At 35.5% G+C, this 12,584-nt stretch overlaps 2 protein-coding genes across 3 annotated transcripts; one reads left to right on the top strand and one right to left on the bottom strand.

The window, feature by feature from the left end:
- Positions 1 to 262: 262 nt before the first annotated feature.
- Positions 263 to 8,010, top strand: LOC133878510 (mRNA-decapping enzyme-like protein). The gene is made up of 8 exons (XM_062317065.1): positions 263 to 615; positions 724 to 764; positions 863 to 912; positions 1,503 to 1,647; positions 4,761 to 4,817; positions 5,664 to 5,787; positions 6,425 to 6,907; positions 7,740 to 8,010. Exons 1-8 carry the CDS (start codon positions 457 to 459, stop codon positions 7,794 to 7,796), a joined length of 1,116 nt encoding a protein of 371 aa, XP_062173049.1. The 5' UTR covers positions 263 to 456; the 3' UTR covers positions 7,797 to 8,010.
- Positions 8,011 to 9,105: 1,095 nt separating this feature from the next.
- LOC133878038 (small RNA-binding protein 11, chloroplastic-like) lies at positions 9,106 to 11,773 on the bottom strand. 2 transcript variants are annotated; one of them, XM_062316523.1, is made up of 4 exons: positions 11,582 to 11,773; positions 9,787 to 9,855; positions 9,596 to 9,681; positions 9,106 to 9,512 (listed from the first exon to the last, which is right to left on the bottom strand). In XM_062316523.1, the coding sequence occupies exons 1-4, from the start codon at positions 11,700 to 11,702 to the stop codon at positions 9,405 to 9,407; spliced, it is 384 nt and encodes a 127-aa protein (XP_062172507.1). In that variant the 5' UTR covers positions 11,703 to 11,773; the 3' UTR covers positions 9,106 to 9,404. The 2 variants fall into 2 exon arrangements, with proteins under 2 accessions (XP_062172507.1, XP_062172506.1); XM_062316522.1 differs by having other exon boundaries at positions 9,596 to 9,702; positions 11,582 to 11,771.
- Between the last annotated feature and the right edge of the window lie 811 nt (positions 11,774 to 12,584).

Raw genomic sequence — 12,584 nt, 5'->3', positions numbered from 1 at the left:
AAGAGAAACACTTTAGGATATTTTATATTTTATATATATATATATATTTTGAATTGTCAATTCATACAAATTACTCTCTGCGTCTTCAAAACCCATTTTCGCATAAAATAGTCACATTAATTTGAATCATAATTAGTATATTATTCCTACCAGTGTTAAAAAGTTGAAATTTTTTACTTCGAATCATTTTCTTTTCTTTTCTTTTTTAAAATTTTTTTTTTTTATTTATAGAAAGAATAAAAGATTGAACACTTCTCCTTGCTTGTCCGATGATAGTTAGAAGGGTATTATAGTCACTCCAGAAGAATCTTGTGAGACAACGTGAGTGGTGGTGTTGGCGATTCAGAAGAGACTCTTCTTCAGCTTCGTCGTGAATCTCTTTCAGGTCCCCCAAAAACTCTAGGGTTCGAGTTGGGTGAGAGTAGCAAATCGAAATTGAAAGAGAAAAAGAAGAAAATGTCGCAGAGCGGGAAGCTGATGCCAAATCTGGACCAGCAGAGCACGAAGCTCCTCAACCTCACGGTTCTCCAGCGAATCGACCCCTTCGTCGAGGAGATCCTCATAACCGCTGCTCACGTCACCTTCTACGAGTTCAACATCGACCTCAGCCAATGGGTGCGCTGCCCACTCTCTCTCTCTGTCTCTCACTGGCACCTGAATTCTTCATTTTCGCTTTCTCTGACTGTTTTATTTTGTTTCTCTCTGTTTTCGATTCGTTTGCAGAGCCGCAAGGACGTCGAAGGATCTCTCTTCGTCGTCAAGAGGTAAGATTTCTTATATAAAATGAGTGTAATTGTTTGAATTTTGGGAATTGGTCCTTTCTCGAGTGTTGATTGTGAAGAGCTTTTTGCTGTCATTTCAGGAACACGCAACCTCGGTTTCAGTTTATTGTTATGAACCGGCGCAATACGGGTCGGTGCCTTTCTTTGTCGCTCTAGTTCCTGATCTATCTATTTAATTCCCTATTGTTTGGTAGCATTTGTGTAATCTTACGTCTAATTGTTATGTACAGCTTGTCATATGTGCTATCATTCATATAATTCTTTTTTTTTTTTTGCGGTGATTCAAGTTTTTAGATTGTTGTATGGCATTGGCATTGCGCGTGCCAAAGTAATTCAATTTCTATTATATTTTCTTAGCTTTGCTTTGATGCCATTCTGGTTTGTTTGCCTACTTTTGCTTTAAAATGTTAGGTAGCAATATTGGCACCCCATGTTCTGCTTCTTGTTCTTCATTGTAAGTACATGAATTAAAGGTGAATAGTCAAATGATTCTACCCTAAATATCTAAGAGCTAGAAGTATAAGTGCATTGGCTTTGGGGTTCGTATTGAATATTGGATGTAATTATGCATATTTTCAGTGTTGTTCTTAAGTAGGATTAAATTTCACATGTTGCTGCTAACAAATTGGTTCAGAGTTCTTAGATCCCTTTTGTGTAGCATGTATATGTGTTTTATGAATTTGTTTGAACTAAAGAATATTGGTTTGTTGATACAAACAGATAATCTGGTGGAAAATCTGTTGGGAGATTTTGAGTATGAAGTCCAGGTTCCATATTTATTATATCGAAATGCAGCACAAGAAGTGAATGGTATTTGGTTTTACAATGCACGTGAATGTGAAGAGGTTGCAAATCTTTTCAACAGGTAATGTTGTTTTCCCATGGTAACAGTTCCTACAGAATTATTAATCTCATAGTTTTTGTTAATACGAGATAATTGACAGATATTTATATTTCTGAAATGTAGTGTCTACTTCTAAAGTATGACATTTTTTTTTTATATAAGTAAACGAAATTAATTAAAAACACAAAGGGTGCACCCAAGATGTATATAAGAGAAACACCTAAAAAAGAAAAAATAAATAAAATTAAGAAAGTTCTGAAAACTAGAAATATGAGAACAATCACAGGTAACCAGCTAGTGGTATAGGGTATTGAAGAAGAAGGCCTCTAATCCCCTCACTATCTTCAAAGCTTTCGATTATTTATTTCTCTCCATATATACCACATTAAGCAAGATGGAATCATCTTCCAAATTGATTCACTTTGAGGACTACCAAACTGCCCTCTCCAACAAGCGAAGAGATTTATCACTCGACGAGGCATGACCCATGCTAATCCAAAATAACTGATGATAGAGTTCCATAAGGCACTAGCTATCTTGCAATGGAGTAAAAGATGGTCAACAATTTTCCCACACTTATTGCACATTTAGCACAAATCTACCACAATGATATGCTGCTTCCTCAAGTTATCTTTAGTGAAGATCTTACTTAAAACGACCGACTAAGCAAAGAATGCCACTCTCAAGAGGGCCTTATTCCGCCAAATACTGCAAGGAAAATGAGTACTGCAATGGGGAAGTGACATTATAGAATGATCTTACAACTAACAACCCCCTCTTGGAAGGGGTCCGAAAAAGCTTGTGTTCACCACCCCATCTCATTATGGCGAAATACAACTGATTGAAAAATGAAGTAAAAAATTCTATCTTCCAATCCTATGCCACTCTTCCAAAATTGTCGTTCAAGAATAGAGCCATTAGATAGTTGTATGATCTGCCACAAAAGCGTCCCTAACGTGAGCACTATTGAATAACTCTGGAAACCATACCTTAAGGGATTGATCTCCACACCACACCCCATACCAAAAACTAATCTTGGAGCCGTCATCCACCTCAAATCTAGTATATCTCGAAAACTCCCCCAACCCCTCCAATATATTTCCATAGACCAACCCCATACAACCCATGAACTTCATTAAAATACCATCCACCCCCCAGACTACCGTATGTAAAGTCTGCTACCGATCTCCTCATAAGCGTAGTGCCATAGCCACTTCCTTAGAAGAACTCGGTTGAACATAAGCAAATTTTGGACTCCCAAACCTCCCTTAGAAATCAGAAAACACCATGGACCAACTTACGAGGTGAAATTTGAACTCTTCGTCCATACCTCCCCACATTTTTATTGGACCTTTGTGTAATTGTTGCTTAAAATAAGGGGATCTGCCTTTAAATTGTTCCATCATTCCATGCTCTTTGGAGGAACCAATGCTCTTTCGCGAGTGAGAGTGTGGAGATATTGAAGACCATTAGATCATCTTTTCTGTTTTCCACCCTCCAAGTCTTTATTTGGTGCGTTTTCTTTCTATTATAAATAGCAGAGCAACTGTTTGCATTCCATAGAAGCTTAGGGAGGTCAAAGCAATTTTACTAGGATCCTGGGTCATTGTGTTGTGCTGAATGCTGGTTGCCCTAAGGGTGACTTAGTGCAATCTTTGTATTGATATTCAAAGTTTGGCAGTTGTCGGCCATGTTTCTATATTTAATTCACTAGCATCCTTCTAGATGGTATAGGATATATTTAGTGTTATTTATTCTCTTTGTCTACGTGCTTCTTGTTGAATACTGCATGCGTACCCAGGGGCGCCTTACGCTTTTTAATAAAAAAATTTCTTTACTTGTAAAAAAAATAAAATAATAATAAAATTGTTATGGTGTTGACTTCCGAATTTGGGGCATTTTCTACTTATCCTGTTAATGCACATCTATATAGTTCTGAATTTATAGTAATTTTTTTATGGTTTCACGAATAAATTGCTAGTTTTTTTGGAGAGGATAAAATTCTGGATGACATCCATTCTTGGAAACTTTTGAGTGGCAAACAGAGCTAGAAAATTTCTAAAGTTTCATTTTCATTAACAGCTCTCTTTACCAGCCTGTGAACTGTTGATCTTGTGGCTTGGCATGAAAATGTATATGCAACATTGCTAGAAGAGGCTAAAGGAAGTAGATGGTTGACAATGCTAGGCATTCAGTCCTATGTATAAAGGTGCTGTACACATCTGATTTGTTCTATTTGATGGATCTGAGATACAACTTAATGTAGATTATTAATGAACTTGATATAAAAGGTTTGGATGGCTTGTATGTTTACAAGTAACTCTTAAAAGAAGTAATTGTAGCATGCCTTCTTTCTGAAATCTGATTACCGAGTTTGGTTGAATTCATTGGTGTCCATTTATCATATATATATATTTATAGATGTGAATGCACATATATAATAGCTATATTGCACAGATACTTCTGTAAGGAGTTGTATCCTTGTCTCTGTGTTGTAAATGTTACTTTCTGGATGCTTCCTGATATGAAGCAATTCATAAATGTATAAAAAATTTGATTAAAAAAATACTCCTTGTTGCATAAGTATCGGATACATATGACCCTCTTAACTATTGAATAGAACTTAATTTATGGATAAAAACATAGGAAGGGTTCGTGAAATATATTTTAAATAATGTAAAAATAAGGAATTCAATACATGATTAAATCGACATATCAACATGATATATATATATATATATTTGAAAATTTATCTACTTGTACGTTTGCTGGGAGCATGCACACCTTCTTGAAATTACATATTAGCATATCCCCGTGAAATCTTATCCTTGTCATACAGTGTATTTGGGTGTTACTGTATCCATATCTATGTTTTGTAGAACAACAGTTGTAAAAATTAATAAGTCGATTAAATGTTCGAAGAGCCCTTTTGCATTTGGTTCTGGATAACTTTTTATAGTTCAGAGGGACTCCAGGCTTACATTGTTACATATGTTTGCTTGGGTTACTCAAATGTATGTATATTATCCATTTGACAAAAACTTGTGATGCATAGAATCTTCTCCATGCGTAATTTCATCTCAACCACTATATTCTTTATTTTTTTCATCATTTACTTTCTTTTATGTTTGTAGGATACTTAATGCATACTCCAAGGTGCCTCAAAAGTCAAAGGTGTCTTCAAATAAAAGGTAATGATTGGCAATTACATTCTGTTGCTGTTTTATATTTTCTGAAGTCTGAACTAAGAAAGCATGATGATCTTTTAATATTTTCGAACAGTGATTCGAGCATGATGTCTCTTAGTTTAGTCATTACTAAACTAAGAGACATTCCAGTATTTATATTTAGTCATTCAAAAGCCTCTTTCTTTTATAAATTTGGAATCATGAAATTTTTTTATTTGAGTGTCTGCCATTTCTGATCTATATCATGGGCTGCCTATGTGGCAGTCTTATGGGATCTTCTACAATGTCATTTCATTTACACTGATTCTTGAATGATTTTGTCAATTGTGTATTCAAATGAACAAGAACAAATTGTAGAAAACATTGGGCTTTTACTTTCCATTTCTTGTGTTTCTTATTTGAGCTTCCTTTTTTTGTTTTTTTTTTTTTTTTTTTTTTAAATTATCATCATTTCATTCTGATAGCGTTGCTCTTGCATCTGCATTTTTTCTAATTGTTACAGAGATTCTACATCTGTGGCTGTACTTCCTTCTTATTGTCAAGTCTCCTTGCTAGATTTTTCCGACCTGAAATTATTATATTTTTCATTCTTTGGAATGTAATAAGCAGGATTTTGAAGTCGAACATACTGTTAAAGTTTTAGATCTTTTTAAATGTGAATGGATAACTTCATGATGTTCTCATGATCTGGAAGTACAACAAAAACTTCCGTTTGTTCTTCGTTTTTAATGGTGTTAAAAGTCATACCTTTGGCTGACATGCACTGCATACATTTGTTGTCTGTCTGTCATCATGCATTTGATTATTATAGAAATTCAAGAAATAATGTTTAGTTTCGTTTCACTGCAGTGAATTTGAGGAATTGGAAGCTGTCCCAACTATGGCAGTTATGGATGGTCCTCTGGAGCCGCCATCAACTGCCTCCAATGTCACAGATGTTCCTGATGACCCTTCCTTTGTGAACTTCTTCAGTGTATGTAAAATGTACTCTTTTGGACAATGTTATATGGTTCTGACAAAATTTTCATGCCATTTTTTTATGTTTGCACCTGAGATCATACCTCATGATTAACTGTAGCTTAAGTGTCTTTGATATGACATAGCATTCTCATCGTTCAACGATATCTATTCTTCTTTTGAAGAATAGATATCAATATAGTGTTTACCAATTTCATTTCAACCGTTGGTATAAAATTCCTCTTCTTGGTTCTTTTCCATAGACTGATATTGTAAGGATATCATGAAAAAAATCTTCTCTTCCCAAGGAAAGCTTCTCGCTGTGGGTGGGATAAAAAAGTTTCATAGTTTAAGCTAGACGTTGGACACTGATCCCATGCTAACACAGGGTATGACAACAAAGTTGCGTAGTCTGAGCAACATAGGATCTGTAGATCACTTTTTTGGCATATGTAAGGATTTCTGCAAAAAGACAAATTTTATTTATTTTTTGCTAGAAGGCACTTCTATCTAGAGATATATGGACGGTACGCTGATTTTATTATTTTAATAGATTTACCGATCAACGTCTGTTTTACCACCCTGGGAAGAAAAGCTATTTGTATTTTCTTTCTATTTGAGCAAAACTGAGTCTATTGATTTCCTTATTGCAGGCAGCTATGACTATTGGGAATGTTTCAAATGCAGCAATGACTGGACAACCGTACCAGTCCTCTGCAACAGTCCCTCCACCTTCCCGTCCAGTAAGTGTTGCCTCTCCCACCGTGCCAACATTGCAAATACTTTCTCCTCCTTTGCCATCATCTACTCCTTTAATGCCCCTCCCTGATACCCCTGAATCCAACAGCAACAGCAACAGCAGCCAGATCACTAATCTTGTAAAGCCCTCTTCATTTTTTGTTCCTCCTCCTTCCTCCTCTGCAATGATGATGCCTCCTGTCTCCTCATCCATGCCTACTGCTCCTCCACTTAATCCTGGGGTGAATCTACAACGCCCATATGGTGCTCCTTTGTTACAACCTTTTCCACCTCCCACCCCACCACCATCTCTTACTCCTGTTTCTGTTCCTACTCCAAACTATGGCCCAGTTATTAACCGTGATAAAGTCCGAGATGCACTTCTTGTGCTTGTTCAGGTTAGTTTGTCTGGTTACTAAAATGTTCAAAGCTTGTTTTACAGCTATCACATACTTCCGGCGGTTGTTGTTATTTAAGAAGATATCATTAACAAGATAATCATGCATTTTGTGTTTGCATCAAATCCCTTCACTTGATTGACAGCTAAGATTGCTCATAGATAATGAATTTGTTATCAAATGCTTTCTGGACATTTTTATGTACAGAATAATTTCGACTTTTGCCATTAAATAAATAATTTGAAGTCAATTATATTTGTATGGATATAAATATTATACCTACTGTCACTTCTCACTAGGGGCAGTCTCTCCTGGCACTAGAAATACTATTAGTACCTTTTTAATTGGAAATAAGTTTGATTACTACATTTTTTTTTTTTCCAATAAAGGAATTGCATAGACAATTGCGTAGGCTTTCAGAATATTAGTATTCAAAGAAACTGGAGTTACCGGTTACGGATGTAGTGATATAATTTATAAGTGTCTGAGTCTTGTCTATCTTTGTCATCTTTTGGTGGTTGTTACGATTGAGCTGGCATACATCCAGTTTTCTGCTTATTGGACTTTACATGGCTTTTATTCAAGACATACCCTGTTACTCGCATTTATTGCACACGGAACTGCTATTTTCTCAATATGAGTAACTAATGTGTGAGGGAACGTGGGTTCTGTACTTGCTCGGATAATCTGGGATATGGGACTCACCTGCCCGAATAGGTGTAAGGCCCACTGCCCCCTCACATTTATTGCCTGTATTGTATGCAATATTATCTGATAATCTTGGGTTCAGTTGCTTTTTCCATTGTATCTGATCAGCTTGAATATGTGGTAGGACAATCAATTCATTGACATGGTGTATAGAGCTCTTCTGAATGCACACCACTCATGACCCATTGGAAGAGGCAGTGCGATACTGGAATTTTGTTTATTATGTGGTTCTTTTCTTTTCTTTTCTTTTCTTTTAGCTGGAAGTGCATGTAAGATATGAAGACTGTATAGCATTATTTGTCTCTGATCACCTTTCAAATGATAGTACGTTTTGTTAATATTGCAATTATTCCGATTTTCACTTGTATGCGAAGCTGATAAAATTATATGTCTCATTTTTGTCGTAGTATAACCGAGTTATGAGAGCTGTGCTTTTCTTTTCCTATCTTGAAGCAGGCTAAAAGATCCAAGGAAAAGAGAGATTCAGCCAATCGAGGGGACATTTTGTTTGAATTTCCAAGCTGTGTGAGGGAACCCGAGTTAATGAGAATTAGGCAAAAAGGATTCGAGGAAAAGAGAGATTTAACTGTTATTTTGAGGAAACCAAGGGCGCCAATGTTAACACACAGGTGCTCAGATATTGATCGACATTCTGAATATGCTAAAGCACAGTCAGTTTCTGAGGAGATTTCCTTGTGCATTAGCATTCTGAATAAGTGAATATGCTCTCTGCCTCTTGTGGTTCGAGTGTTTCATGACCCTCTCGCTAAATAATGGAAATGATTGTGAATGATGATGTTACGATTATTCACAATGACCTAGTCGTTAAAAGGAACCCCACATCCTGAAAGGAATTGACCAGGTGCTTTGGAAATGAATTAAAGTAGGAGAAAGGCTCGGGAAATTACATTTATCCTCTTCTTTAAGCAATTGCAATGTGCCGTCGCCAGCCAGTCCAACAGTGCATGGGCCCCACCAGCGCATGAAGCACAGTGCTGCCCCCTCTGGTGGTTTCCGCCTCCAGTTTTATTAGTTTTAATCGTCGAGAGCCCATCTCCACCTCCTTTTTCTCAATAAAACGGAAAAGATAATTTTCATCGACTGTCTCATCGCAATCATAGTTAATACATCCTTTAGACAATGGTCCAATCATCAAACTGCATCACATATCACTTTCACAACAGTCCTCTCCTTGAACTTCTGGTCAAAGAACAATGAGATCAAATCTTTCTTTTCGTCTTTCTTTCTTTTCCTTTAGTTTTATTTCCTTGCACTATACAGCCCCGCATTTTGTAGTTTTTTTTTTTTTTTTTTTTTTTTTTTTTTTTTTTTTTTAAAAAAAAAAAAAAACGTAATGGTTAAGTTGCTAAAGAAAAAAAGAGTGGTTCAAACCTAAACAATCTTTTTTGTCTTTTCAATCCCATTTAAACCACGTAATGTGAAATTCGTCAGCAATATAAATATACTGCAACTATTCTGCCAGTAGAAACTTGGATGCAAAGAACCCTAATAAAGAGCAAAACTTAGATAGTAATTGGCAGGAAGCGCAGAGGGCTATTATCCACTTGGAAACACTCCTGACTTGCAAACTCATTGTCCTAACAACTCAATCATTCAACTCTATACAATGGTTTTGTCATTCAAATGGTAAATAGAAACTCAATGGAAAGAGTTGGTATTGAAAAGGGATATCCGGCGTATTGAAGCAAGAAAAAAGTACACAAGCTAAAAAAACAAATATCTAAATCATTCACGCAGCCTTTCACAATTATTGCTTGAAAGGTTAGAATCAGCTATCAGCTGCTGGCTCCGGGGGTCCTCTTGCTATTGGCATATCATGATTGAAATGCCTAATGGGCCTTGCATTGTCCACAAAAACGACACGTCCATCTAGCAACTGCAAAGTATTCCACCTTCAATTTTGCTATTTCACAATTTTGGGTCAGAAAAAAAGAAGAAGAGGAGATAATGTAATCTTGCCTTCCCATTCATGTCCATCAACGCCTTCTGGGCTTCATCCTCTTTAGCAAAAGTCACATACCCAAAACCTTTTGATCTGTTTCTGACTTTATCCATGATTATGTTAGCTGGGAAAGGAGAAGAGCTGAGTGTCGAAAGATTATTAATAAGAAAGAAGACATTGATGCTTGGGATTGCAGAACAGAAGTTACCTTCAATAACTTCACCAAATTTTGAAAACGCTTCGGCTAATGTCTCTTCTGTGGTGGAGAAGGATATACCTGCAACAAAATCATGAGTGATGTCAATAGTGAAAGAGTTATGAAAGTCGGGTGTGTCAAACAGCCCAAGAGTCAAAAACAAGATATGCTGGTATCATCTACTTAAAAGAGTATACATCTGTGGTCTAAATACTCTACATATAATTGAATGTAATATACATTCATACATGTGCATGTGGCACAGGTGCGTTTGTGTCTTATGACTCCATCAAAATATCACAGACAAGTCCTCTTTTTGAGTCTTTTCCAAATTCAAGTGTAGCTACTTGAAGAATCAAATTCAGGTAAGCTCACAGGGAGTTATCAAATGAGTTCAACCATTAGTAAGTAAAATACTTGCTTGGACACGGTAAATAGTACAGTGTTGATCACTAAACAAACCATAAGCTCTATGCGGCTTATAAAAAATTTGAGAATGGCTCTAAGCAGATAAATGAGTGGAGTGGCACTAGGCTGTCTACTTACCAAAATTTTAGGACTCAATATCACTAAAAAATTCCTATCCGAGAAAATATGTAGTGTATTTAAATCATTACTCCTAAAGCATTCTAATGTTGTTTAATTCTGATTGAAGTTGAACCATTGTAAACTTCAAGCATTCAATTTCGGTCATATTTTCATCAGATAGGTAAGACCATGAAATAGTAGTGCAACCTCAGCAGAGAGAACAAAAGTCTGTAGTACAATCACCAAATAACTCTACCAATGAATTGAAAGCAGTGGTTTTGAAGACCTGGAATATTTTCCTATAGGAACATAACACAGGCTTTCTCCTTTATCCAAAAACACAAGAAACCCTTTTTTATTGAGGGTTATAATTGCCCTTCCGTCTAATTTCTAAAACCCTTCTCATTTCTAACATAAAATCCATAAAATTGAAATAAAAAATTAAAAGAAGAAAAAATTAAAAGTGAAAAAAAATTTAAAAAATAAAATAAAAAAGAAAAAAAAATTGAAAGAATCTGTTCAAAAAAAGCTAGATTGTAGCTCTACTAGGAATTATTTCATCAGGATTCTAATCCATAGAAGCTGCTACACTTCTTTTCATTCATTTTACAACTGGACAGGGCCCATGCCTAATCTGATGGAACAGGATTTTCAGTTCAATTGTAATTTGACACTTCCTGTTTTACAATAACATTCAAACTCACAATTGGAAAGAAGAAAAATCAGAGTGATCGACCTACCTCATTTTCTTTTATCTTTCTACCTTATCACCCAACTTGAATCAAAAGCTAGATATAAAGCAAAATTACCAGGACATCGAACCAAATTCGCTAATAATATACGCAGTGGACAAAGCTTTTCCGGTTAGCATTATAGGCTGACTTACAACTGTATCAACACAATAGAAACTTTCAGATGAATATATTATTACATCCAATGGAATCCAACTGCTTACTGATTCTCAAGTGGTCAAATGTTTTTACCAAGCAATACTATTTAAATGTCGCAGAATGAATACTCATACACTGTTTGGAGACTGAGAAATCCATTTTTTCATGATTTTTCTTTCATCAGATTTTTGCGAAGTTACGATATTAACCACTCAATAAAGCCGAATAGTTTTGTTAGGGAAGTAGTTGATTTCTTCAGGACCTCAGTTAGGTGGGAAAATGTCATGATTCTTATTTTCAATCCCTTTTCTTTTCCTAAATTTTCTCAGTAATCAAACGGAGCCTAATGCCAGGAAACCTTCCCAGAGAGAGCAAGAGAGAGGTCGTACCTTTGACGAAAAGCTTGGAAGCAATTCCTCTGAAGAAGATGAGCTGAGCCGGAGAACTGTTAGGGTTTGGATGAGAGATATATCTGTGCAGGTTTTGAGATATTCCTCTCAAAGCCGCCATGAGAGAGAGAGAGAGCAAGCAAAGCGTAGAGCTCTGTTTGTGTGACCGTCCACGCAGAAAGAAGTTTATTAGGTGTCATTTTGTTGAAATATCAAGTTCTGGTTCTACAATTAGAAATATGGAAACTTATGGGGGTCTCTTTATCAATTATGAAAAGTGCTGCACACTCGGTCTGGACAGAAAGATTTAAAATTCTTAAAGATGATGAAATTTAAATCAATATATTTTATTATTTAGATAAATATATTTAAAAATTCGAATTTTCATAATATTGATAATAGTAATACAAATAATAAAAATGGTGGTCCGATATCCTACTATTAATAATACTTATTACATTAGTTAGCTTATTTAGAAAATTTTGAAGATATTGATCCACGAAAGGATGGTAAAAACAAATTTTGGTACCGGTAACAACTAAAATATAATTTATAAAGAATTTAAATAAAATCTCATCTTAAAGCTTTATATTCAAATGTTATCTAGAAATATATTTTAAGAAAATGGTTTAATATTTAATTTCAAAGATAAGTTGAGAGTGACTGAACCACTCCATTGGTCAAAAGGAATGGTTCGGCCACTCAAAATGATAGGGCTATTTTCAAAGATGAATTTAGGATTTTGAGAGTGGTTGAACCACCTCAATGGTCAAAATAGTGGTTTGGCCACCAAAAATGATTCAACCACTTCTAACGGCAACTCCTATGATGTACGTGTGGTGCAAGTGATAGAATTTTAGATCATGTGTGATTTTTCGTTTTGCATCTTTAATTCAAGAAAGCTGTTGAAATGTCATTGTATAAAGAGATGTATGAAAATTATTGTTACCCTATCGGTAAATAAAACAAAAATGATCATCATCCAGCTACTTAAAGCCACTTA

Source organism: Alnus glutinosa, chromosome 9, assembly GCF_958979055.1.
Source record: "Alnus glutinosa chromosome 9, dhAlnGlut1.1, whole genome shotgun sequence".
NCBI classification, from domain to species: domain Eukaryota; kingdom Viridiplantae; phylum Streptophyta; class Magnoliopsida; order Fagales; family Betulaceae; genus Alnus; species Alnus glutinosa.
The sequence above is the reverse complement of the archived record's forward strand: the minus strand, read 5'-3'. Positions and strand labels throughout refer to the sequence as shown.

Bases quoted from the DNA above. Each gene is read 5' to 3' on its own strand.
- LOC133878038 (XM_062316522.1), bottom strand. From the start codon at position 11,702: ATGGCGGCTTTGAGAGGAATATCTCAAAACCTGCACAGATATATCTCT. The intron at 9,703-9,786 runs GTAACTTCTGTT...CTCCTTTCCCAG, and splicing joins ATTTGGTGAAGTTATTGAAG to CTAACATAATCATGGATAAA. The intron at 9,513-9,595 runs GCAAGATTACAT...AATACTTTGCAG, and splicing joins TGATGGACATGAATGGGAAG to TTGCTAGATGGACGTGTCGT.
- LOC133878510 (XM_062317065.1), top strand. From the start codon at position 457: ATGTCGCAGAGCGGGAAGCTGATGCCAAATCTGGACCAGCAGAGCACG. The intron at 1,648-4,760 runs GTAATGTTGTTT...TTATGTTTGTAG, and splicing joins GTTGCAAATCTTTTCAACAG to GATACTTAATGCATACTCCA. The intron at 4,818-5,663 runs GTAATGATTGGC...GTTTCACTGCAG, and splicing joins AAGGTGTCTTCAAATAAAAG to TGAATTTGAGGAATTGGAAG.